At 31.4% G+C, this 25322-nt stretch overlaps 2 protein-coding genes across 3 annotated transcripts; one reads left to right on the top strand and one right to left on the bottom strand.

Annotated features, from left to right (window-relative positions):
* The first annotated feature begins 432 nt into the window (after nucleotides 1-432).
* On the top strand, nucleotides 433-1068 carry LOC124941202 (zinc finger protein 3-like). The gene has a single exon (XM_047481490.1). It carries the CDS (start codon nucleotides 433-435, stop codon nucleotides 1066-1068), a length of 636 nt encoding a protein of 211 aa, XP_047337446.1.
* Nucleotides 1069-7779: 6711 nt separating this feature from the next.
* On the bottom strand, nucleotides 7780-10948 carry LOC124919641 (aluminum-activated malate transporter 9-like). Of its 2 annotated transcripts, XM_047459933.1 has the most exons (7): nucleotides 10808-10948; nucleotides 10294-10690; nucleotides 10081-10218; nucleotides 9605-9874; nucleotides 9383-9519; nucleotides 9152-9298; nucleotides 7780-8570 (listed from the first exon to the last, which is right to left on the bottom strand). In XM_047459933.1, exons 2-7 carry the CDS (start codon nucleotides 10664-10666, stop codon nucleotides 7908-7910), a joined length of 1728 nt encoding a protein of 575 aa, XP_047315889.1. In that variant the 5' UTR covers nucleotides 10667-10690; nucleotides 10808-10948; the 3' UTR covers nucleotides 7780-7907. The 2 variants fall into 2 exon arrangements, with proteins under 2 accessions (XP_047315889.1, XP_047315890.1); XM_047459934.1 differs by lacking the exon at nucleotides 10808-10948 and having other exon boundaries at nucleotides 10294-10751.
* Between the last annotated feature and the right edge of the window lie 14374 nt (nucleotides 10949-25322).

Raw genomic sequence — 25322 nt, 5'->3', positions numbered from 1 at the left:
CAAGATAGTTATGTCATATGATATGAATAACTCAATACAAGGAGTTAAATATTTAATGTTTTACAAACTAATTGTAAGTTATTTTAAAATTCAAAATTCCTATAAACTTATTTCAAAATTTGAATACAATAATTAATGGGAACACATATTTCAAATAAGAAACAGCTAATTAAAAAGATTGAAATTTAATTACTTTTTAATACTTATAGTTTCAAACTATTACAATACCTTTTATAATCACCACTTAATTTAGCCACTTACCATATGAGTAACTAGACTTCAATCGTTTGCATATCACTAATTTTATGGGAAGATCTCATTCCATAATAATAATCTTCAAAATTAAACGTTAATCATATTCTTAATTGATTTGTTATTTAAGGAACACACCTATATTGATCCCTTCCACAAACAATCTTTTATTTTCTAACCATGGATCAAATCTCAAGAATGTCTTCCATGGACAATATCAAAGAGAAACGATTGGCCCCTTTTCTCGATTTGAGGCTTTCGAATATGGGTTCTTCAATTGGGGATGAATCAACAATGGGCCAAGGTTCAACATCTTCATCTGAGGTTAAGGTTTTCTCTTGTAGCTTTTGCAAGAGAAGTTTTTCGACTTCTCAAGCACTCGGAGGGCACCAAAATGCTCACAAGCAAGAACGTGCGATAGCTAAGAAGCAAGACAGATGTTTGGACGCGACCCCACTTACTTCACACCCAATTCCATCACCATATTTGTTCTACAGTTACCATCAAAGGCATCCTTCTTATAATGACACATTCTATAATAATATTGGATCACATGGGGCTCATGATTCTTTGATGAACAAGCCATCGATGGGATACCGCTCGCAGCTTGCAGCCAACAGTTGGGCATACTTGAATCATAGGCCGACTAGTGTTCAGTTTCAAGAAATTAAACAAAATGGAGGGACTGTTGGAGGAGATTCAGGTTCGTCTAATTCGCTATTGATGATGAATTTTATAGGTAATGACAATCACAAGGGTGATGATTCTATGATTGAAGATGATGGGTGTGAGCTTGATTTGAGTCTTAAGCTTTGAATATGTATACTTTTATGTCTTTATTTCCTTGTTTAAGTATATCATTATTGTTAGTGTATGTAATATATAATATACACTAACAATTATTATGCTTTCCTTTTTTTTAAAGAAGTTATTTTATTTTAAATAAATCTTAAATAATATGATGAATTGATTATAAGTTGTTTAACTTATAAGTTGCAAAAATAAAACTAAAATAAAATATTAACTTTACCTAATGTGATAGATGCAAAGGAGTTGTTCCCTGAAGACATACAAAGTAGTTTTAGGTTATGTTTTGTGAAGTGTCTAGAGAATTTCAATGAGTTATTCTATAAAAGTACCTATAGAAGTGTCTATGTTTCTGTAGACTAATAAATAAGTGGCAAAGACTAGAAATTAGTGGTAGAGACCAAAAGGTCATGTCCTCAAAGTTAAAAACACATTGTTTAGAATTGGAAGTTTTAATTAATTTGTACCTTTAATGAATTTGGTGTCATTTGATTTTTTAAATCAAATAAGAAATGTTATTGAGTGGTTTTGTAGGTCAAATTAGAAATTCTAAGAATACAATGGGAAGCAGAAGTGCATTTGTTATCCCAACCTAGTTTTACTTCATAGTTTTATTTTACTACCAATTCCATTTTATCGATTTTGAATTTTTTTACGGGTACCGTTTATATCATATTCTCTCCCACATTAAAAAAAAAAATATAACAAAATTGTATAAAAGATACTTCTATATATATTTTATATTAAAATTCATATAATCATAACAAAAATTAAACTTTAATAAAATATGAAAAATAAATAAATAAATTTTTAATTTTATATATTTAATTGTAATTTTAGTGTTGAAAGACAGAATTATGACAAAATTGTGATGAAATCAAAACGGAATTAAAACGGGGACATAAATACCATCACCGATCAACTATGGGTCGACAAAAAAAACCACCCAAAATGATACAATTCAAATAGGAAATCATTGGAGGATTATAATTGAAAATGAAGAATGAATTATAATTAGATTTTGGAAAGCTTAAATTTTTTATTTTGGCAAAAGTTAATTTTTTTTTTTTTTTTAAATTCTTTATAAAAAGATATTTATGTAACATGATTTATACATTTATTAAAAATTATTTTCACCTACAAATATTTCATTTAATAAAATAATATAATTTATATTAAACAAAATTCTTTTATATTTAGTTCATTGTCAAAATTAAATTTAACTATGATAAAATATATATTGATTTTTTTATTAGCATTGCTATTAAACAAAATAAATATATATATATATATATATATATATTAAATTAGAGAAATGTTCGGTATGAAATTTTGAAGATGCTTATATATATATATATATAATTTTCAAAGTATCCGGATTATCAGGATAAATGTTATAGGTATGTTTCGAACTTGCAACCTAATAAAATAAGTACAACTCTTTAACCAACTAGGCTAATAAAACTTTATATTTTAAATCAACATTAAATTTGATGAACGCATGATTTTCTTAACAATATAAGTTTAACTTTTTAACCAACTAGGCTAATAAGACTTTATATTTAAATTCAACACCAAGTTTTATGAACACAAGATAATCTTAACAATATAAGTTCAACTGTCGGGTCGAGAGTTGTGGTTAATTTGGATATATATGTGAGAGTAAATGGATACTTGAGTCGGATTGTGGGTTGACCCACCCATAACTTATAACGGTTAAAAATAAAATTTAAAATACTATATGTATATTTCGAATTTGTAACATAACAAAACAAGTTCAACTCTGTAACCAACTAGGCTAATAAGACTTTATATTTTAAATTCAATACCAAATTTGATGAACGCGAGAAATTCTTAAGAATATAAGTACAACTTCTTAACTAACTTATATATATATATATATAATGATGCTTAATTTTAAAAGTTTCCGGATCGTTGGGTCGAGAGTTGTGGTTAATTTGGATATATATGTGAGAGTAAATGAATACTTGGATCGGATTGTGGGTTGACCCGCCCATAAACTTAAAACGGTTAAAAATAAATTTTAAAATGCTATATGTATGTCTCGTTGCAACCTAACTAAAACAAATACAACTTTTTAACCAACTATGCTAATAATATTTTATATTTTAAATTCAACAACAAATTTGATAAACGCGAGACATTCTTAACAATATAAGTTCAACTTTATAATTAACTAATATATTTATATAATGATGCTTAATTTCATAATTCAATTCTCATTTAGAGGTTACTTTAAAATTCTTATTAATTTATAGATATTTAATAATGTATATTCTTATTAGTCTTGCTTACGAGTAAGTGATTACAGTAAAAAAAATATATAATTAGATCATTGAGGTGTGAGGTGTGAGGTGTGGTTCCTTCCCATTTTTATTGCCAATCTTAAAAAATTATGTTTCAACAATTGAGACATCTAAGTTTTATTCCTTTTAATAATAGGAGACAAAAATATCACATAACTTTTCTTCAAACTCTTATTGATGATCACATCCACATGTACAATGATTTGGTCTTGTTAAATCTATATATATAATGATGCTTAATTTTTAAAGTGTCCAGATTACCGGGTCGAGAGCTGTGGTTAATTTGGATACTTGAGTCGGATTGTGGGTTGACCCACCTTTAAATTTAAAACGGTTAAAATTAAAAATGCTAGAGGTATGTTTCGAACTTGCAACCTAACAAAACAAGTACAACTCTTTAACCAACTAGGCCACTAAAACTTTATATTTTAAATTCAACACCAAATTTGATAAACGCGGGACATTTTAACATTAATATAAGTTCAACTTTTTAACTAACTAATCTATATATATATATAATGATGATTAATTTTTAAAGTGTCCGGATTGCCGGGTCGAGAGCTGTGGTTAATTTGGATATATGTGAGAGTAAATGGATACTTGGGTCGGATTGTGGGTTGACCCGCCCATAAACTTAAAACGGTTAAAAATAAAATTAAAAATACTATAGGTATGGTTCGAACTTGCAACCTAACAAAACAAGTACAATCTTTTAACCAACTAGACTAATAACACTTTATATTTTAAATTCAATCCAAAATTTGATAAACGCGTGACATTTTAACAATATAAGTTCAAATTTTTAACTAACTAATTTATATATATATATAATGATGCTTACTTTTTAAAGTGTCCGGATTGTCGGGTCGAGAGCTGTGATTAATTTGGATATATGTGAGAGTAATGGATACTTGGGTCGGATTATGGGTTGACCCGCCCATAAAAATTTTACCGTAATATTTTTTTCACGGTTTTTTATATTATTAATCGTGCAAATGCACGGGATACATGTTAGTATATATAATGATGCTTAATTTTTAAAGTGTCCGGATTGTCGGGTCGAGAGCTATGGTTAATTTGGATACTTGGGTCGGATTGTGGGTTGACCCGCCTTTAAATTTAAAACGGTTAAAAATAAAATAAAAAATGCTAGAAGTATGTTTCGAACTTGCAACCTAACAAAACAAGTACAACTCTTTAACCAACTAAGCTACTAAGACTTTATATTTTAAATTCAACACTAAATTTGATAAACGCGGGACATTTTAACATTAATATAAGTTCAATTTTTTAACTAACTAATATATATATATATATATATATATATATATATATATAATGATGCTTAATTTTTAAAGTGTTCGGATTGTCGGGTCGAGAGTTATGGTTAATCTGGATACTTGAGTCGGATTGTGGGTTGACCCGCCTTAAATTTAAAACAGTTAAAAATAAAATAAAAAATACTAGAGGTATGTTTCGAACTTGTAACCTAACAAAAACAAGTATAACCTTTTACCAACTAGGCTACTAAGACTTTATAATTTAAATTCAACACCAAATTTGATGAACGTGAGACGTTTTATCATTAATATAAATTCAATTTTTTTAACTAACTAATATATATATATATATATATATATATATATATATATATATATATATATATATAATGATGTTGAGTAAATGGATACTTGGGTCGGATTGTGGGTTGACCCACCCAAAAACTTAAAACGGTTAAAAATAAAATTAAAAATGTTATCCGTAATTTTTTTTACGGTTTTTTATATTATTAATCGTGCAAATGCACGGGCTAAATGGTAGTTTAAATAATGATGCTTAATTTTTAAAGCGTCCTGATTGTTGGGTCGAGAGTTGTGGTTAGTTTGGATATATATGTGAGAGTAAATGGACACTTGGATCGGATTATGGTTGACCCACTCATAAACTTAAAACGGTTAAAAATAAATTTTAAAATGCTATATGTATGTTTCGTTGCAACCTAACTAAAACAAATACAACTCTTTAACCAACTAGGCTAATAATATTTTATATTTTAAATTCAACACCAAATTTAATGAACATAAGACATTCTTAACAATATAAGTTCAACTTTTTAACTAACTAATCTATTTATATAATGATGATTAATTTTTAAACTGTCCGGATTGCTGGGTCAAGAGTTGTGGTTAATTTGGATATATATATTTGAGAGTAAACGGTTATGTATGTTTCGAACTTGCAACATAATAAAACAAATACAACCCTATAACCAAGTGTGATTGGAATGTGATTTGTCGAGGGATAATAGGCCGTTAAAATTAAAAGTGGTTAAACACTATAAATCAAATATTTATTGACCAAATTGTGAGGTCACGATGCTAAATATTAAAAAATATGAATCAGATATTTAATAGACCAAAGTAAAAGTGTAAGGTCACAAGATGAGAATTCATTGGAAAAATTTGTGATGAGATATATGAGAAGATTAGTCGTTTTACCAAAGTGAATAAATTGTGAAAGGATAGTGTTGTATTTTTTATTTTAATATATTATTTGTGATTTATTATAAAATTTAAACATTGAATACATATTATTATATATATATATATATTTTAATTTTTTCTGTTTATATTTTTATATTTTTATCGGTGTGGATGACAATGAAATTTTACTAATTTTCATTAAATTCACTTGTGATTTAGAAGTACTCTTCTTTTTATCTTTCTAAAAATATTAATAAATATTGTACATAAAATAATTTTAAAAAATCAATAATTTATCAAAACTTAAAAATAAACCAACATAAGAAGATCAATCATATAAGTGATTTTTTTTTTAATAAGACTCAATACTTCATCTTCATAAATGTTGTCTCATATATTTTATTATTTTTCTTTTTTCAAATGGTAAAAATCAAATCTGTCAACAAGTCTCTCAATGAATTGATTTCTTTGCATTTATTGAAATATAATGTGTCACTGAGTTTAATTCTCTTTTAGAAGTTATTTGTTTTTTTGGAAAACTCTTTCAGAAGTTATTTTGAAACCCTTATTAATGTTTAGATATTTAATAATGTATATTCTTATTAGTGTTGCTTTGTTGAAGTGATGGCAGAAAAAAAATATATGATTACATCAGGTTCTTCGTATTTTTTATTGACAATCTTACAAACTTCTATTTCAGCAATTGTGACATCAAAGTTTTATTCCCTTTTACAATTTGTTCACTTAGTAGACAAAAATATCACAAACACATAACTTTTCTTCAAACACTTATTGATGATCACATCCACATGTGCAATGATTTGATCTTGTTGAATTTATTTTTATACAACTTCTAACTCACTCCCTTTTGTTGTAACTTTTCTTTTAAGCTAGCTTGAGTATATGCTCAAAATTCGTGTGCAGGGTTGTAATAATCTAGTTCTGAATCATTTTTTATTTTTGAATGTAAATTTATTTCTTACTTTCCAAATCTCCTAACATATTCACATCATTTTTTTCAACTTATCATCCACTCGTCTCTAAATGTTTTCCAAATTTAAGAGTTCTAAGAATAATTATTGTTGCGAGGATACTTGATTTAAATTGTTGCGAGGATACTTGATTTAAATATTGATTTATGTCAAATCTTTTTGACAATATCATAATCGAGAAGAGTGTGTTTAATTGTTTAATTTGAGTTTTTACATTGATTGTATGTAATATTTTTGGTAACAATTATTTTTTAAGATTTATTTTGTATGTCACTACTTAATTAAGGATTTTTCGCATAAATTTTTTAATTGTTTCAATTTTTTAAAATTGTTTTTGTAAATTATTCTTACGATTAATCTGAGTCTGAATTAGATAACTAAAATTAACGTTATTGACCATACTCTACCTTTGCTAAAAGGATGGACAAGATTTCAGACATAATTTCATTATTGTAAATTTGGGTAAAAATTTCAATATGTTTTTTCATATTATTAAGTTAAACTTTATTAATTTGAGTTAGAGGAAAATTCCTTAAGTTTTTTTTTTTATCTTTTAGTGTATATATATATATATATATATTTTAAAATTTTGTATGTAACATTCCAAAATATATTGTCTTACACTTTTGGTCACAATAAATATCGATTGTGTGCTAACCTAGAGTTCTTTTATGTATGAAAAAAATAAGCTCATCATAAACAGTACAGTTCCTTCATATTTCATACCATACTCTTCCTTTTAATATATATATATATATATATATATATATATATATATATATATATATATATATATATATATATATATATATATGAACCATTTGAATTGAAAAAATTAATAGAAGAAATGGTTGATTTGAGTAAGACTCTTCATATTCCAATTAGGATAGTGACAAAAAGTTATAACAACAAATGAGATCATGAAAAATTATATATTAAACTTGGAAGAAGATTATAGTTTAGATGATTGATTGAAAAGGAACTCATTTTCATCTTTTCAATCTGTTTAATCATTAACTACTCTAAACTTAGTTGTTTATATACTTTTACACCAACAAAGGCTCTTCTTTCCTTCCAAACTGTATCCCTCTAAGCAGTTTTGTCCACATTCCATCTTCCTCTAATGATTCCTCTGAAATTAAAACCACCTCTTTGAAATTTGCTTTTATGCTCAATTCTTCAAATGAATCAACCAAATTTTGAAGCCTAGCAACAAATTCAATCATAAGAGACATGAAAGTCGCCAGAGCAAGTCTACTGGCATTCTGGTACGTATTCGATTCTTCGTCACCTTCTTCAGTTAACAACATCGAATCATCTTCAAGCCTAGAAACAGGAGGCGCGAGTATACAACCGTTGTTCATATCCCCTTTATCCGCAGTCCAACTTTTTGAAATTGCAGGAAAACTGTAATTCAAGGAATGGAAAACATTTTCTTCATCTTCCATAGCCGCGAATTCTTGTGCATCTTTCAATTCTTTGACTCGATGTCCTATCCTCCAGTTTTCAGCACAGACTAAAAGATATGATTTCTGATCAACTACCTTTTGTAACTTTTCTGCAGCTTCTTGAACTTCATATAATATGTCATTTGAACCTAGTTTCTCCATGTTTTTCAATTTCCTCCCAAGCTCCCTTAATACTTTTGCACCAGCTGTTCCAACTCTCTGAAGCTCTTTAGAAAACACCAGCCTACTTTCAATAGGAGCCTGTATAAAGTATATGGTAAAGGACCTTTAGTATATATATTGATTACATTTCCTTACAAATTTATAATTTATTCTATCAAAAACTTCCACAATGTAACCAAAAATCAAGATCACACTTTAATGTTGTTGAAAACACTTTCTGAAACTGGGTCTTTACGAAAAAAAAACAACGATAAAGTTATTTGAAAACACTTTTTTTGTGTACAGTATCTCATCCAGATGTTAATTTAGATGAGACAATTTTCTAAAACATAACTTAGTTAAACATATATTCATAAATTTGTTTAACATTTTCTCGTCTAAAAACAGACCCAGCTTCTACAACTTCAGTTCCAGAAAGTGTTTCCAGAAGGGCATAATTAATAATAAGAATAGCACATTTCCTACTCTCAACTTTTAAGGCATAAATAATAATGAGTATAAAGCTGTACTAAACTAGAACATACCCAAATATTTGCACACTAAACTAGATTGAAATTGATTAAAAGGTCATCAAACAAATATATTAACCATTTTTTTAAGGAAAATATCAGTTTAATCATCAAAATTCTTAACCAGATATAAAATATATCAATTTTTACCTGTATCTCAGAAAGAATGCAGCCATGTAAAGCCATAACAGTGAATGTACAATGTCTCAAAGCACCGCCTACTTTAGCATAGTCTCTCCAAGGATATTTAAACATTTTGTAAGGACCATGAGGAGGTTCCCAAATAGCAAAACCAATCTGAAAAAAAAAAAAGTTAATCTATTAGATTGAAGAAAACATGTTCTTCAAAACTCCTATATTATATTGTAAACCTAGTCATACCAGAGCTTCCTCCTGGCTAGTCGATTCGACAGTTGATCTATATCCGCTATAAATTGGATCATCAGAAGCTTGGTAAGTAAGTATTTTCGAAGGAACCCGAGCATAGTTTGCACATTTCAAATACCCATTAACACAACCTGATAATAAAATCAAATGAAGCTCAAAAACAGCAATTTTGATCAAAGTTGTCTTCATGAGAATATTTTCAAATAAAGCTCAAACCTTCCAATGAAGTGGCCAAGCTGGTGAAGTTTTTCGATACTAAATTGTGTAGATCCTCCCCAGCCCAAATTGGGTATATGCATATATTTACAGCCAAAGAAACGCCTGCGCCAAGTGCGATCAGAAGGAACCGCGTAACTGCTGTATTCACAAACTCTCTTGTCTGATACCCAGATACCATTATGAAGCAATATGTTATCAAGAACACTCGAAATCCATACTCATATGGTTTCATTGTTGGGTACAGCTTTGCATAAGTCATGACAAATCCTGAGAAGCACTTCAAAAGAATCAATTTAGAACAACATTTTGTATTGTTTTGTTACCAATTATTTTTCTTCTCATGTTGATCATGTTCTGAAAAATCTAAATTTGGTATGCTCGCATCTAAAATCACAGTGATCTAAAAATGACTCAAGTTCCAACTTCAAGTACAAATTGGGTCAAAAGAAAAGAGAGATGTAAATAAAGGTGACCTGTCAGAAATATGCTAGCAACAATGACAGCTTCTTCCCAATCTCCGGCCAACTCACATAACTCCGCCGTGCCGAGGGCAAGACCTCCGGCGGTTAAAGTCCCTAATCCACGGTTAAACCCTTTGCTTAGAGTTGCTCCTGTAGAGAAATTATAACAATCAGAAAAAGAAAAGAAAAAGGAATTTGGGTTTAGGGCAGAATTAACAAACAAACCTATGCTGAACTCAAACACAACGACGACAGTAAGGATAGCCCAGACAGAGTAATTGCTAAGTTCTTCAAGCGGTTCTCGGAAGAAGATGAGAAGAGAGATGAGCATCAGAGCCAAACCCATCTTCGCCGAGAAAACCACTTTTCTTGGGTCGGCCAAACCCATCTCCCAAGCATTTAAAAAGACATCCTTGGAATTTCTCCATGTTTCTGTAAATTTCTCTCCGATCCGACGGAAACAGAAGCATCCGCCGGAATCTTCTTTACCTTCTTCCCCCCAAAACGCGCTCGTCTCCTTTAAACTTGTGGGTAATAGCTTTTCCCTTTCTCTTCTCTCTGCAAAGCTGTGCCTAAATGAACCCAATTTTGCTGTCATCTCTTCTGTCTATCTACAGTAATTCTATAAAAAAAATACAAAGTTTTTTCAAGATTAACTTCAATGACCCATATTCCATATAAACACAAAGTGATAGCTTGATTCCATTAAAACCCATAACCACTTAGCTTATGCTTTTACCTGGATCGGGTATATCTCTTTATATGCGGGAAATCTGAACAGAACATGCGAGTGGTTTACGTACACCGAATGGGAATGGGGGATGGGAATAAACTATTGGTATAATTGTAAATGCATTACAAGTGTCCAAGATTTATAGTCTTGCTGGCTCATGCTGAGAAACTGGTCCAAGCTTTTCTTCTGACTTCTTATAAAGTTTAAGTCTGTAGCCAAACAGTACACTGACACGACTGTCCTTTTTTTTTTTTTTTTTAATTTGTCTCCGATTGTTTGATTTTTTGGATTTTTAGATTAAACTTAAGAGAAATGATTAGGTGAGGGAATTAGGTGAGAGAATTTGATGAGGGAATTACGTGACATAATGTTATTCGCTGAAAAAATCAAATAATTTCTCTCTTTTCTCTCTTTCCTCTCATTTTTACATTTTCCAACCAATGAAGGTGATGCCACGTCATTCCCTCACCAAATTCCCTCACTAAATTCTCTCACTCTATCACTCCTCTAAACTTAAATATCTATATTTTAATCTTAATTTTATTAATTAAAATATTAAGAGATTCTCTATTTTAAATATAAAAATTATCTTTTTATACTTATAAGATATTTTTATTAAAAACTCACTGAGGAACTTAAGTCACAACAATTCTCATACAACAAAGTTCATGATTTCTATTCAAATTAAGATATAAAATTTTATTGTTTTTAAGAAATTTTCACAAAAAAAGAAGGGTACTCTAAAAGTTTGAAGATCTTGGATTTGATTTTAAAAAATTTATAGGTTGATACTTGATGACTTGGAGCAAATAACAGTTCGATTTAATTCAATTTAATGGAATTTTTTATTCTACGTTTTAACTCAATTAGTGGTGATGAATCGATTAAATTCTTTGTTCCAAAATGTTTTATAAATGATAAGAACAAGTTGGAGAAAAATTATTTGAATTGATACTAAAACTAGAACTTAGAGAACTTTTCGATGAAGTTTCCGAAAAAAAGGGGCGATGACGAGCAGAGGCGAGTGACCAGTGCTCTTGGGCTATAGGAAGAGGACATACTAGCATGTCGAAGTCTAGATCGTTCAAATACGAACGTTCTAGATGGCGTCGTGCATCCGTCTTTTTATATATATTTGTTTGTTAGTATCATTTATTATTATTTTATTTTAATTATGATTGAGGTGATTTTTTTTTACTGTTTTATAGATAATTCAAATATCTACACTATATTGTTTTTAAAATAATTTTAATTTTGACTAATTAAATATAACCATTATTCTTATAGCATTTTAAGATAATTAATTAATTTGAACAAAATATTTCTTAAAATTTTTGTGGATAAAAAATTGAGTGTCTATATTATATAATTCTTTAATAAATACTTCTAAATGATTAAATCTTAGAGGTGAATACCAAAGACAGACATTAATGAATGATGGATGAGGTGAAGAGCTGAGATAAAACTCAAAGTAGTGGTACTTCGAGGTGGGCATTATGTTTATAGATGATGGGGATAGATAAGAGTTGATACTCGGGTAACTAAAGATGTTGGATATGAGAGGTACTTGTTGAAGGCGAGCCAGTAATCGTAGATGTAAGTTGGTTCTTGATGGGGATACGAGTTGATATTCACTAGGAAATTACGAGTTGGTACTCATGAAATACGAACTTGTACTTATTGAGATTTATAAGCATGTACTTATGAGATTCAAGTTCGTACTTGCAAAATTACGAGTTGATACTCGTGAGATGCAAGTGGGTACTTGCGAGTTTACAAGTTGATATTGGTGAGATACAAGCTGGTACATGCGGGATTATAAGTTGATATTCATTAATGTTTGTCTAGATAGCCTTGGGAGGCTATAAATAACCTCATCTAGGTAAACCGAAGGCAAAAGATCCACCCTTAAGCCTTCAATCAATTCCGAGCGAAATCTGCCATTGAAGTTCTTCAAGATATTTTTGAAAATTTGAAAATTTTGTAAGACTCTAAAACTCGGATCCAGACATTCAGAAAGTTTCTAAAAGAGTTTAGGAGTATTCTTCAACTCACAATAAGCTTCCAATCACATTGTAATTCGATTTACAAATTTAAATTGAAATTTTTACATTTCAGTTCGACTAGTTTCATATACTTTTTGATTATCTAATTTCTTGATTAGAAAACGATCCCAAGATCATTTGTAAACTTTTTATCGAAACAAAACAGAACCAATCAACCCAAATGAGAAATACCCAAATTTGATTTTAAATTTTTTGAAAATTGGGTTTCTGTTCCATCAAACCATAAACCCTTTTAATACGTTTCTAAGAACGTTATGAACATATTCAAACTCATTCCAAGCTATCCCGATCATGTTTGATCTAAAACTAATTTTGTTATAAAAATAAAAATTTCAGTTCTTCAATTGGTTTTATTCAACCATATGATGCATAAGTAAACTATTGACACACTTCTTACGCTTTATCAAACATTAAAACTCAAAAACATGTTTTTTGTATCAAAACTGTTTGAGTTGAGTGAGACATCATCCCGATCGAATTATGCATTGGGATGATGTTATGAATGATCTCTAAGACCAGACAAAGCTTTCCATGCTCTTGAATCAAATGATCAAATCCATTGTCGAAAATATCAAACCGTAGTTTGATGTTCTTGATGTCCGACCGATGGCTCAACTAGGGTCGATTTAGGACTGAGAAAATCAAATCTTCCACTACACTCGAATGAGGAAACTTATCCCCGGATTAGCCCAAGATCGAGAGCTCCTCGCACCTCGATCTAGGAATCTCACACCCGACCGAGGATTCCTCGCCCTGGACCAAGAGCCTCCTGCATCTGACCGAAAGCCTCCTACACCCGATCGAGAGCCTCACGTGCCTCGACTGAGAGCCTCTTGTTCCTTGACTATGGTATCTCAACCTAAGACTGAGGGTTTTAGCACAGGAGAAAGAAAAGAAACACCCTGGATCGAAGAGACCGGTCCTTGTGCCTTTGGTTGAAACTTTAAATTTTTCATTTTTTAAATTTTGGTACCCAAACCATTTTCTAAAAATCTAATATAAATGGAAAATAATTTCAAAATATTTTAAGAATATTTTCATAAAATATATTTTTGATAAGGGAATGCTTGAAATTTATTTTTAAATCATAATGTCTTAAACTAATACTTTTCAAGTACTTTTCTCAACAATCGTCAACATCAATCTCAAGTATCAGCATTTAAATAATATTATACAATTTTAAATGTAAGAAAAATATGTGCATGTCTAGGATTTGAAGAATAATTGGTTAAATAAAACATAATAAAACTAATTTTTAAAAGCCAAGACTTTATAAAGTAAATACCATTCTTTAATAGGCACGAAGGATATAGTGCAAAAGTCATTTCTCAAGAAACTAAAAGAAACGCATCCCCTCTTCTAGCATAGCGGCAACAAAAGTTGGATATTAACCTTAAGATTTTGGGTTCGAGTCTGTTTAGCGACAAATTATGCGCCTAGTTAAATGATTAAGTGAGTTTGTGGACTACATGTTTAATTCGTTGTCCCATTTCAATCCCCTCTTCTAGCTTAGCGACAAAAAGATGTGGATATTCTCACCCTAGGGTCCTAGGTTCGAGCCTGTTAGGCGGAAAATTATGTGCTTTGTTAAATGGTTAAGTGTGTTTGCGGGTTACATGCTTAATCCTCTGTCCCATTTTTTTCCAAAAAAAAGAAACTCTATTCAAAAATACGTTTGTAAACGTATAATTTTATTGATTTTAAAAATGAATCGACGACTCTTTTCAAATGAATAATCTTTTAAATTGATTATTTTTTAATTAATTTAAAATATAGATTTCTTTAATCAAATTATAATTAGATTATTTTAAATCAAAAAACTTATTTGAATTTGATCCAAATTAATTATTGTTACAATTAATTTTAAAATGTCGAGACATATTTATTTAAATCTTTTAAAATATGTTTTATTAAAATATTCTCGACATGCAAATTGATATTGAAATTCCTCGAATCTCGAGTTTTTTCGGGACAATGATTTTCTGGGGTTACCGACCTAAAAAATTATTGTGATATAATTGAAAGATTGTTCAAGACTTTCTTAGGAAACTTACTTCCAAATTACTCTAAGATGTTTCATTCGAGCGCAAATGATTAGAATTTTTAATTTAAATTTATATTCTCTAAGTCTACATTCTTAATACTCCATATTAATAAATTGAGATAAACTGCAATTGAGAAAACATATCCTAATATGTAGTGAAGAACAATTCATTAAGACGTCATTCGAATCTTCCCTTGATGTTGGATATCCCAATTTTGAATCTAGATCTTTGATTAAGCTATAACACTCATTTTTTGCTCTCCAATTATATATTTTTATTAATTAATCTTGAGCAAATAAACTTATTTTTCTAAAATCATATATGAGCTCATTGCACGAGAATTGAAAAATAAAATTATTATTGGGAACAATGTTGTATCTATAACCCCCGAGAATCCGGTAGTTTAGCACGTGTGGATGGACACGTGGCAATACGGGGCTGGGGTATGTTCGATGGTTTCAACCTTGGTTTGTGTGTCAAGTATATTTTAAAATTAAAAATTTTTTAAAAAAGATTTTGATACTACCTAATAACTTTTAAAATTAATTATGAAAAAATAATGAATTTTATTCAAATTTTAATAATCCCAGGATTTGTTATAATCAAATGACAATTTGATTTTTATAGAATTCGATTTAAATTAATTAAATAAAAATAATTTAATAATAGATTATTTATTTGAATATAGAGTTGCCAATTATTTTAGAAAAATCAATAAAAGGTGTACGTGTACAAACGCATTTTGCATTAGGGTTTTATTTATTTCAAAGTTTGGTGATACTCGGGAAAGGGCTTTCGCGCTTCATACTTCATACCCGTTTTAAAAATGGTATCTACTTATAAAGTTGACTTTTGAAAATCAGTTGTATAACGTTTGAGTTTTAACCAATTATTTTTCCGATCTTAGTCATGCTTCTAAGTTTAGCGTTATTTAAAGTATTGAAATAACAATATTTAAATGATGATACCTGATACAGATGGTAACTAGGGTGGAAATACTTGAAGAATATTAGTCATTTTTAAAGATATTAGAGTTTAGAAATAAATACCAAACAAGCTCTTGTTAAAATATTTTTGTGGAAATATCCCAAAATATTTAAAATACTTTTTCTATTTTTTCGGGACTTTTTAGAAAATGATTTGGAGTCCCAAAATTACAAAAATAATTTTGAATTTTGAATAGTGGAACCAAACAAGCCTTAGGACCAGAGTCTTAAGGTTTGGGTCCGATTTTATTAGTTGGGGTGCGGAGACCCTCAGTTTGGGCTCGGGAGCTCTTGGTCTGAGTACCGAAGTCTCTTAGTCGAGGTGCTAAGGACTCTCGGTCCTTAGCTAATCTCACCGATCTAGGTATAAAAATCTATCAGTCTTGGACTAGATTGGGGCTAGCTTTTTCGGTCGAGGTGTATAAACCTCTCGGCCAAGGGCTAGCTTTGAGATAAATTCCTTAGTCCTGGACTTGGGATCTCTCAATCCTAGGTCTAGGCCTTGGGAGTCTCGATCCCAGGTTTGGATTTCTTAGTTGTGAGTCTCGGGAGTCTTGGTCAAATGTCAGACTTCTCAGTCCTAGGTCCGAATACTATAGGTCATAGGTCGGACCTCCCAGTCATAGGTCCGAATACTATCGGTCATAGGTCGGACCTCTTTGTCATAGGTGAGAATTCTCGGTCTTAGCTCAAGAACATAGGTTCAAGGTCTCAGTCCTAACTCAAGAACACCGATCATAGGTCTTAGTCTTGGCTTATTTTTATCAGTCCTTGGTCTCGGTCTAGACCGAGGATCCTCGGTCGGATCTCTCGGTCCTAGACTAACAAGCCTCAGTCCTTAAGAACACAATGATTCAATTTTTAAAATTAAATTTTTATCTTTGATTCTTTGATATAAGAGCTTGGGTAGTTTCACAAAGCTCCCATGAACATGTTGATCATCATCTCAAGGTATGGATCAACTTGGATGATGATCAATTTGTTCAAAACAGTTTATGATCAAAAATCGAGTTTTAGATTTTAAGTCTGTTTTGAAGTGTAAGGATCTATCCAATAAATTTCTTTATATCACATATACTTGATTGGTACCAAAACAAGAACACTAGCTATTCGTTTTGACCAAATCAAGAACTCAAAATTTTCATTTATTTTTGAAAATTTTAATTTTATTCAAACATGATTGGGATTGATCAAACATGATCCAAATAGTTGCCCAACATCATTACAATAATGTTGGGAAGCTTTCTAGGCTATGATTCGATCGAATTAACCCAAGAACAACAAACTCGTTTTTTTGATTTTTAAAATTCAAATTTATGTTTTTTTTTATTTAGATCGATTGATCGATTCTATTTTATAGTTTATAAATCATCTAAGGATGAATTCTCAACCATAAAACACCATAAACAACAAGTATACAAGCTTATGAAATTTGAAATTTAAAAATTTCAAATTCAAACTGTAAGTATGAATTAGAGGTTGTTTAGAACCTTACCAAGTATTGGAGAGCACTCCTTGATCATTAGGGAAGCTTTATGGATGCAAAAATCCAGGATTTAAGGCCTTAAACGAAAAATCCGAAGTTTTGAAACTTTAATGTCGGATTTTGATTTTCTTCAATTTAAGGGTACTGTGTTGGTAGGTTGATTTCAGAATGATTTCAGGGAGTATTTATATTGTCCCAAGGTTGGTTGAACCTCTAGTGGCTTGAATCAGCCAAAAACAATTAATGGTATTTTGGCTGTTCTTCGGTCAAGTGGCTGAAGTAAGCGGTGACGAGGCCTACTCTTATAGGGAAATGACCATCATCGTAGGGTGATCATTTCAAGCTTTAAATCATTCAATTTGGTGGACTATCGGAGGAGTTCCACTTTGACTTCAAGATCAAAGGCGTCCGTTCTTATCCATTCCAACGTCGCATTGGAGAAGATGGTCGTGGGAGGAAATAACGTCGTTTTGAGGTCGAGGCATGTTCTTTCTTGACGTCGTGATGTTTGAGCGATCAGTTAGCATTCTAGCTAACGATCATTTGGTGATTAACTACTACTTGGGCCCGCGTCTCCTCAGCTACAACGGGCTACACGTCTTCTTCCTGGGCACTAAATGAAAATTCAAAGCTAATCTGATGGCCTTGATGTATGCTACAACCGATTCTTTAGGTTTCGGCCACACATGATCACAATTTTATTTTTATTTTAAAACTTCAAGAGTTTCTTTGAAATTGATTTTTCTTTCACCTTTTGAATTTAATTTTGATCTTTTCAAATACACAAAATATTAAAATAAATATGGAAAATATTTTACCAATTCATTTTATATTTTTCGTATATTTTTAGGATTTAAATAAATAATCCTCTTTAGATGAAATGGATACAACAATTCATCAAAATTATATATTTTTGTCCTTTAATTTTTATAAAATTATTTTGAGATATTATGGGTATAACATTTATCCCAAATAATTTTATTTCTTTTATTTTGGCCTTAACTCTTAATTAATTTGATTAATTAGCACAATAATTAATCACAATCAATTATTTTAAATAGGTTTTTGGCCATTGGGTTAATTATTTTGATTTTTTTATTTGAAATTAATTCAAAATAATTATTTTAATATTTTAAATTGGAGTGTACATTTTTAGCGCTTATAGCCTCTCGAATCGAGTTTGAATAAAACAATCCGATATTTGAAAACGTTGATTCGAGTTTGACATTTAACACTAATTTATTTTGTCCAATTTAAAATGAGATAGTTAGACAAGATGAAACCAGTAGCGTGTCGTGGATGGAGTGACCTTTAGATGCCGTGTGTAACAGTTGTCCAAGTGCTTCCAAGCGTTGCTTTAGGAAATTATTTCCTTGGTGTCTTATCCTAACAATGATGATTCTTGAAAAACCTATTTTTATAGAACTTAATAATGCATCCATAAAATTCATGGGTAAGGGTAATCATATGTATTGAAACATCTATTCCTGTTTGTTATCAACATATGATTCTTGTTTTAGTCATGTAGAAATGGCTAAAAAGTTAACATTATGGGACATGCAGGGAACATGAAAGTTTTAGTAACGTTTCATGTGGGTTACTAATAGTAACTTCATAGGGTGATCATAAACATATGATCATGGTATCGTCAATTTTTATCGCAGAAGTTAACAAACTTTCTATGAAGATCACTCACTGGTGAGGTTGAGAATGATCATGTATAAATGATCATGGTGCTATCAACATATAGGCTTTAGTGTTGGAAATTAGGAATAGATCATCATTGGAGTACCTATCATGAGATAGGATTTTGAAGAGGACCAAAACAAAACAATATTAGAGAACATGAACTTCATTGGGGTACCTACCATAAGATAGGATTTCGAACAGAACTTTGTGAGATTACCTATTCGAAGATAGAATTTGAATAAGATTATATGAAAATAATCGATGTGCTTGTTGACAAACAAGGCTTAAATACCTATCGAGAGATAGAGTTTGGAATATCTATTCAAATGATAGGGTTTTTGTCTGAGTACCTATCAAGAGGCAGGGTTTACTTTGAGTGTGTAATCAGGAGATGAAATTTGGTTACCTATCGAGTGACAAGGCTTTGTTCGAGAACCTATGGGGTTTGGACAGGATTATGTACAAATGATCACTGTTCTTGTTAACAAACAAGTCTGATTCTCATTAAATGAGACAAAATTTTGAGATACTCGTTTAAATGATAGGGTTTGATTACCTATCAAGTGATATGATTTGATCGGGATCATGTACAAATGATCGATGTGCTTGTTGACAAACAAGGCTTAAAACTTTTGTGATTTGGGAGATGTACTTATTGAAAAATAGGGTTTTTACTAGACACTTATAGAGAGATAGAGTTTGCTTAAGTACCTATGCGAGTGATAGGCCAGTATTACCTATTTGGATGACAGGATTTAGGAATACCTATTCGAGTGATATGGTTTTGTTTGAGTACCTATTAAGGGATAGGGATGGATTACCTGTGTGGATGACAAGGTTTCCGTGATTGGATCATGTATGTATGATCTCTTGGCTTGTCTACAGACAAGGCTTAAATGATCTATCAAAAGATAGAACTAGATTGATAATGCTTTGAATGCATTGATTTTACAAGAGAGACTACTTATCAAATAATAGGGCTTAGTGACGGAATCATGTATGAACAATTTCTCGCATTACCAAGAAGAGAAAATGAGCCTAAAGCTCTAAACCCCGACGATAGTGTTTTTACTCAACTTAAGAAGACCAATGCCAATGTTTCCATTTGGGAAATTCTGATGTATTATATCATACACATGCAAACTGTTCTAAATTAACTAAGTCAAGCTAGTATACTAGCTAACACGACTCTTAAAGAGTTAGTTGGTATCAATTCAGCAGCTCCACAAATCAATATGATAGGTTTCTAGGACAAAGACCTACCTACTCCCGATGCACATCATGTTAAGGCTCTATAAATCTATGTAAATATGACTAATAAAGTCATTCCTATGACTCTGATTGACAATGGTTCAATATTGAACATATGTCCTTAGAAGACTCTCCAAAAAGTTGACATTTTTGCTGATAAAGTTCTCCCCTCAGACCTGTGCGGTCCATGGCTTTGATAATTTTCATCGAGAGATTATGGGTAGCTTCCTAACAATGATTTACGTGGTTGATACCCCTTTTGAGGTTGAATTCTGCGTAATCAACATGTAACCATCATAACACCTAATTATGGGACAACCCTGGTTGCATCAAGAAAAGGTTCTTGCCTCCACCATGCATCAAAAATCCGTTTCATGGCTAACGGAAAACTCGTCACCATAGAAGATGAGAAATACGTCACAACCATTGTTAGTTCATTTCACTCCACTAACCTAGAGATAGAGTTAAGTGGATTTGATATATGTCCTATATTTAGGCAAGGTTAGGGTTCAACTTCCACTCCAAGCTTTTACTCCCTACAACGTCATCTCTCTACGTCTCATGTAGAAAATGAGATATTTCCTAAGAATGAGTCTGTTAGGATCGAGATCGCCGAATGAGACTGGAGTCTCTTTAGGTCGAACGCTTACACAATACACCGATTGATATTAACTCGGTTAGAAGTTAATATCGATCTCTATACTACACAAACCGTCATAAACTCTTGAACCGAGTTCAAGTGCGGAAATGTTTGTTTCAATTTGAAGCAATGGATAATCAGTTTGGAAGATACAAAAAGAAAAGAACACAAGACACAAAGGATATTATGGATGTTCGGAGAAAACTCTCCTACGTTACCCCTTCTTCTCGACCTCGAGAAGGATACTCTTCTCAACCTTGAGAAGAGTATTCACTAGAAGATTTGGTTAAATACAACACACTTGTACATAACCCAGTCGAACATCCATGACTTAGTTTCTGTCTACTTTCGAACTCCTAGCACACACACCACTTGTTGATAGACACTCTATCAACTTACAAAAGAGCTCACAATATAAAAAGTGATACACTGATTTTCGGTATAAAAATACTCTCTCACAAAAAATATGCTAAGGAAAATATTTATAGAGAGATAGTTTTTGATTAAAAAGAGAGCTCTAATCTTTTTGGTCTGATGTTATTCTTAAAATCTCTCTTTGCTTCTTATATATCCAAAGTACACAACAACGATCATATTTTCTCCAACGGACATGTAACGGTCAAATTTGCTTCACAGAACACTAGTTTTTCTTTCATTGGCTGAGTTTCAGAATTGGTACAGTAGAAAGATCTTCTTTGATCTTGTTTGTTCTTGATAATAGAAATCCATTTGATGGAGCTTATTGTAATCTTGGCATATGACAGTATGTCTCTGCTGCATTTGCTCCCAAGATTTTGTCTTCTAATTGATTAGTTTGAAGTAGGCTGGCAGGAATATGTTCCCAAGAGGTATTCATCAGACTTGCACAAAAATGGAAATGGAACAGTCTGGACATGTGATGACTGTTTTCTACAATTACCGTATATGTTCTGTATAACATCGATATGAAAACTGTTAGTTGTCCTATAGATAAAGTGTTTTGGAAGTATAACCGGTTTTTGGAGATATAACCGGTTTTGATGATACTACTAGAGTCACCATATTTTCACAGGATTTTGGTATTTTCTCAAGCTGGCCGGTTTTTCTTAGGATTTCGGTATTTTCTCAAGTTGGCCGTTTTTTCTCAGGATTTTGGTATTTTCTCAAGATGGATGTTTTTTCTCAGGATTTCGGTATTTTCTCAAGCTGGCCAGTTTTTCTCAGGATTTCGATATTTTCTCAAGTTGGCCGGTTTTTCTCAGGATTTCGGTATTTTTTCAAGCTGGCCGGTTTTTCTCAAGATTTCGGTATTTTCTCAAGCTGGCCGATTTTTCTTAGGATTTCGGTATTTTCTCAAGCTGGACGGTTTTTTAGGAAGTTCATTTAATGTGGAATGCACGCCTCATTTAATGCCGAAGACACATCTCATTTAATATTGAAGTATTAAATACCGATCTCATTTAATACCAAGTGCATTTAAATAACCGGCCATGCTTCATTGAATAGCCGGAAGCATTTAATACCGGATGCACAACCTTTATATAACTGGAACATTAAATACCAGACGCACTTCATTAAATGTCGGACATGGAGATACTACTGAATCTATAGATACTACCGAATCGGTCGTGTCGTCTTTCCACTACCGAACCGGTCGGACTACCGATTCCGCATTCGGTTTTACCGACTTCGGTATTTTGCTCAGCTTCCCTGAAATAACAAAACTTTAATTATTATTTGCAACTCGTAAGATTCAATCCCTTGTCACCCGTGTGACAGGCGAGAGTGCTTACCACTGCACTACAACACCCTGATGTTATCTTTAAAACAATTAATATACTTGACTTGACTTAGCAATTATATATATATATATAATTTAACTTATATATTTAATTAAACTTAGTTTTATCCATTCATTATTAAAACTTTTCATCATAAATTCTAATAATTTCTCCCTTTTGATTATTTAAACTTAATATTCAAAACTTGGTAATTTTATAATTGTTGGTTAGTTTCTTAAGTTGATTAGCAAATTTATTCTAACAATTTCTCTCTTTTTGATTATTTAAACAAATATTAAAAACCTTATAATCGTTGGCCACTTATATTAAGTTAATTTTTAACAGTTTCTCCCTTTTTGATTGTTTTATCCTAAAACTATCAAAACCAGTCAAGTTTATAATTAAATCAGTTTAGGCATTATTATAATCTAACAATCCTAAAATATTTCTAAGGTAAGAAAACTTAGACTCGAGAAGTGGCTTCGTGAGGATGTTAGCCACTTCATGCTTATTGTCTTCATATGCTGTGTCCGTCAGCAGCCGACTGTCTAGATGCAATGATGACTCTTCAAAGCTTCTGTCTTAATTTACCTACATTCATAGACAATAGAAAATCTGGTCCCCATTTTTCTTTGGGTCCTTGGCTAATTAGTCCCTTGAGAATCCATACTTTGATTATTTTTATGGATTTCCCGTTGTGTGTGAATATACTATACTTGACAAATTTCTCTCTGCCTATTGATGATTCTTTAGTTTTAAAAGATGAAGTTTAGTAAAAACTTCTTGACTTTCTGTCAAGTTTTTCCTTTCCATACCAACTGGCTGTCATTCTCTCAGGTTTCAGCCAGCTTGAAGTTGGTTTTACATAAATCATCTCATCCTTTGAAGTTAAATCATTGCAGCTTGTAATTTCTTCCTTGAGCTTCTCATTCTCAGATGAGATCTCACTTATTTTATTTTTCAAAACATCATTTGCATTATTTTGAAAGAAAGATCATGTACTGTGAAGTTTGAAATCACATACCTCAATATCGCCTGCCATGAAACAGTTGACAACTCCTTCATCACTTTCACTTGATGAGCTGTCGTAAGATGACCTTTCAAAAAGTTAAGTTAGTTCCTCCCAGATTTCTTTTGCAGTAGAGCATGATGTGATTTTTGCGAAATTGTTTGTCCAAAGTTTTGTAGATAGTATCTCTGGCTAGGTTGTCAAGATTATTCTTCCTTCTATCCTCAGCTGTCCATTCGCTTCTTTCTTTTTCGATTTTCATTGGACCATCGGTGATGACATACCACATGTTATCATCAAAAGCAGCTAGATGTGCCTGCATTCTAATCTTCCATTCATCATAGTCTTCCTCTGTAAGCTATGGAATCATGTTTAACAGAGACATAATTCGAAAGATTGATGTTGCTTAAGAATAAAGATCCTCGCTTGATATCTTTTGTTAGGATCAGGATCACCGAAGGAGACTGATGGTCTCTTTAGACCGAACGCTTACACAACACGCCAGTTGATATTAACTCGGTTAGAAGTTAATATTGATCTCTATACTACGTAAACCATCACAAACTCTTGAACCGAGTTCAAGTGCAGAAATGTTTGTTTCGATTTGAAGCAACGGATAATCGGTTTGAAAGATATAAAAAGAAAAGAACACAAGACACAAAAGATATTATAGATGTTCAGAGCAAACTCTCTTATGTCACTCCTTCTTTTCGACCTTAAGAAGGATACTCTTCTCAACCTTGAGAAGAATATTCATAGAAGATTTGGTTAAATACAACACACTTGTACACAACCCAGTCGAACAACCAGGAATTAGTTGATGCCTGCTTTCGAACTCCTAGAACACACACCACTTGTTGATAGACACTCTATCAACTTACAAAAGAGCTCACAATATAGAAAGTGATACACTGATTTTTAGTATAAAAACACTCTCTCATAGAAAATATGCTAAGGAAAATATTTGTAGAGAGATAGTTTTTGATTAACAAGAGAGCTCTAATCTTTTTGGTCTGCTGCTATTCTTCAAGTCTCTCTTTGCTTCTTATATATGCAAAGTACATAGCAACGGTCATATTTTCTCCAACGGTCATGTAACGGTCAAATTTGCTTCATAGAACACTAGTCTTTGTTTGATTAGCTTAGTTTCAGAATCGGTACAGCAGAGAAGATCTTCTTTATTCTTGTATGTTCTTGATAATAGAAATCCATTTGATAGAGCCTGTTGTAATCTTGGCATGTGATAGTCTGTCTCTACTGCATCTGCTCCAAAGATTTTTTCTTCTAATTGATCAGTCTGAATTAAGCTGGCATAAATCTGTTCCCAAGAGGTCTTCATCAGACTTGCACCAAAATAACAATGGAACACTCTGGACATGTGAAGGTTGTTTTCTACAATTACCATATATGTATAGTATATCACATATATGGAAACTATTTGTTCTCCTATAGATAAAGTATTTTGGAAGTATAACCAGTTTTGGAGATAGAACCGGTTTTGAGGATACTACCGGAGTCACCAGTTTTTCTCAGGATTTTAGTATTTTCTCAAGTTTGCTGGTTTTTCTCAGGATTTCGGTATTTTCTCA

Source organism: Impatiens glandulifera, chromosome 1, assembly GCF_907164915.1.
Source record: "Impatiens glandulifera chromosome 1, dImpGla2.1, whole genome shotgun sequence".
Taxonomy (NCBI): Eukaryota; Viridiplantae; Streptophyta; class Magnoliopsida; order Ericales; family Balsaminaceae; genus Impatiens; species Impatiens glandulifera.
Note: the sequence above shows the minus strand (reverse complement) of the source record. Positions and strands in the feature narration are given on the sequence as shown.

Excerpts from the sequence above, each read along its gene's own strand:
- LOC124941202 (XM_047481490.1), top strand. The coding sequence starts at position 433 with ATGGATCAAATCTCAAGAATGTCTTCCATGGACAATATCAAAGAGAAA.
- LOC124919641 (XM_047459933.1), bottom strand. The coding sequence starts at position 10,666 with ATGACAGCAAAATTGGGTTCATTTAGGCACAGCTTTGCAGAGAGAAGA. Across the intron at positions 10,219-10,293 it reads TGTGTTTGAGTTCAGCATAG|GAGCAACTCTAAGCAAAGGG; the intron begins GTTTGTTTGTTA and ends ATTTCTCTACAG. Across the intron at positions 8,571-9,151 it reads GCATTCTTTCTGAGATACAG|GCTCCTATTGAAAGTAGGCT; the intron begins GTAAAAATTGAT and ends TACTTTATACAG.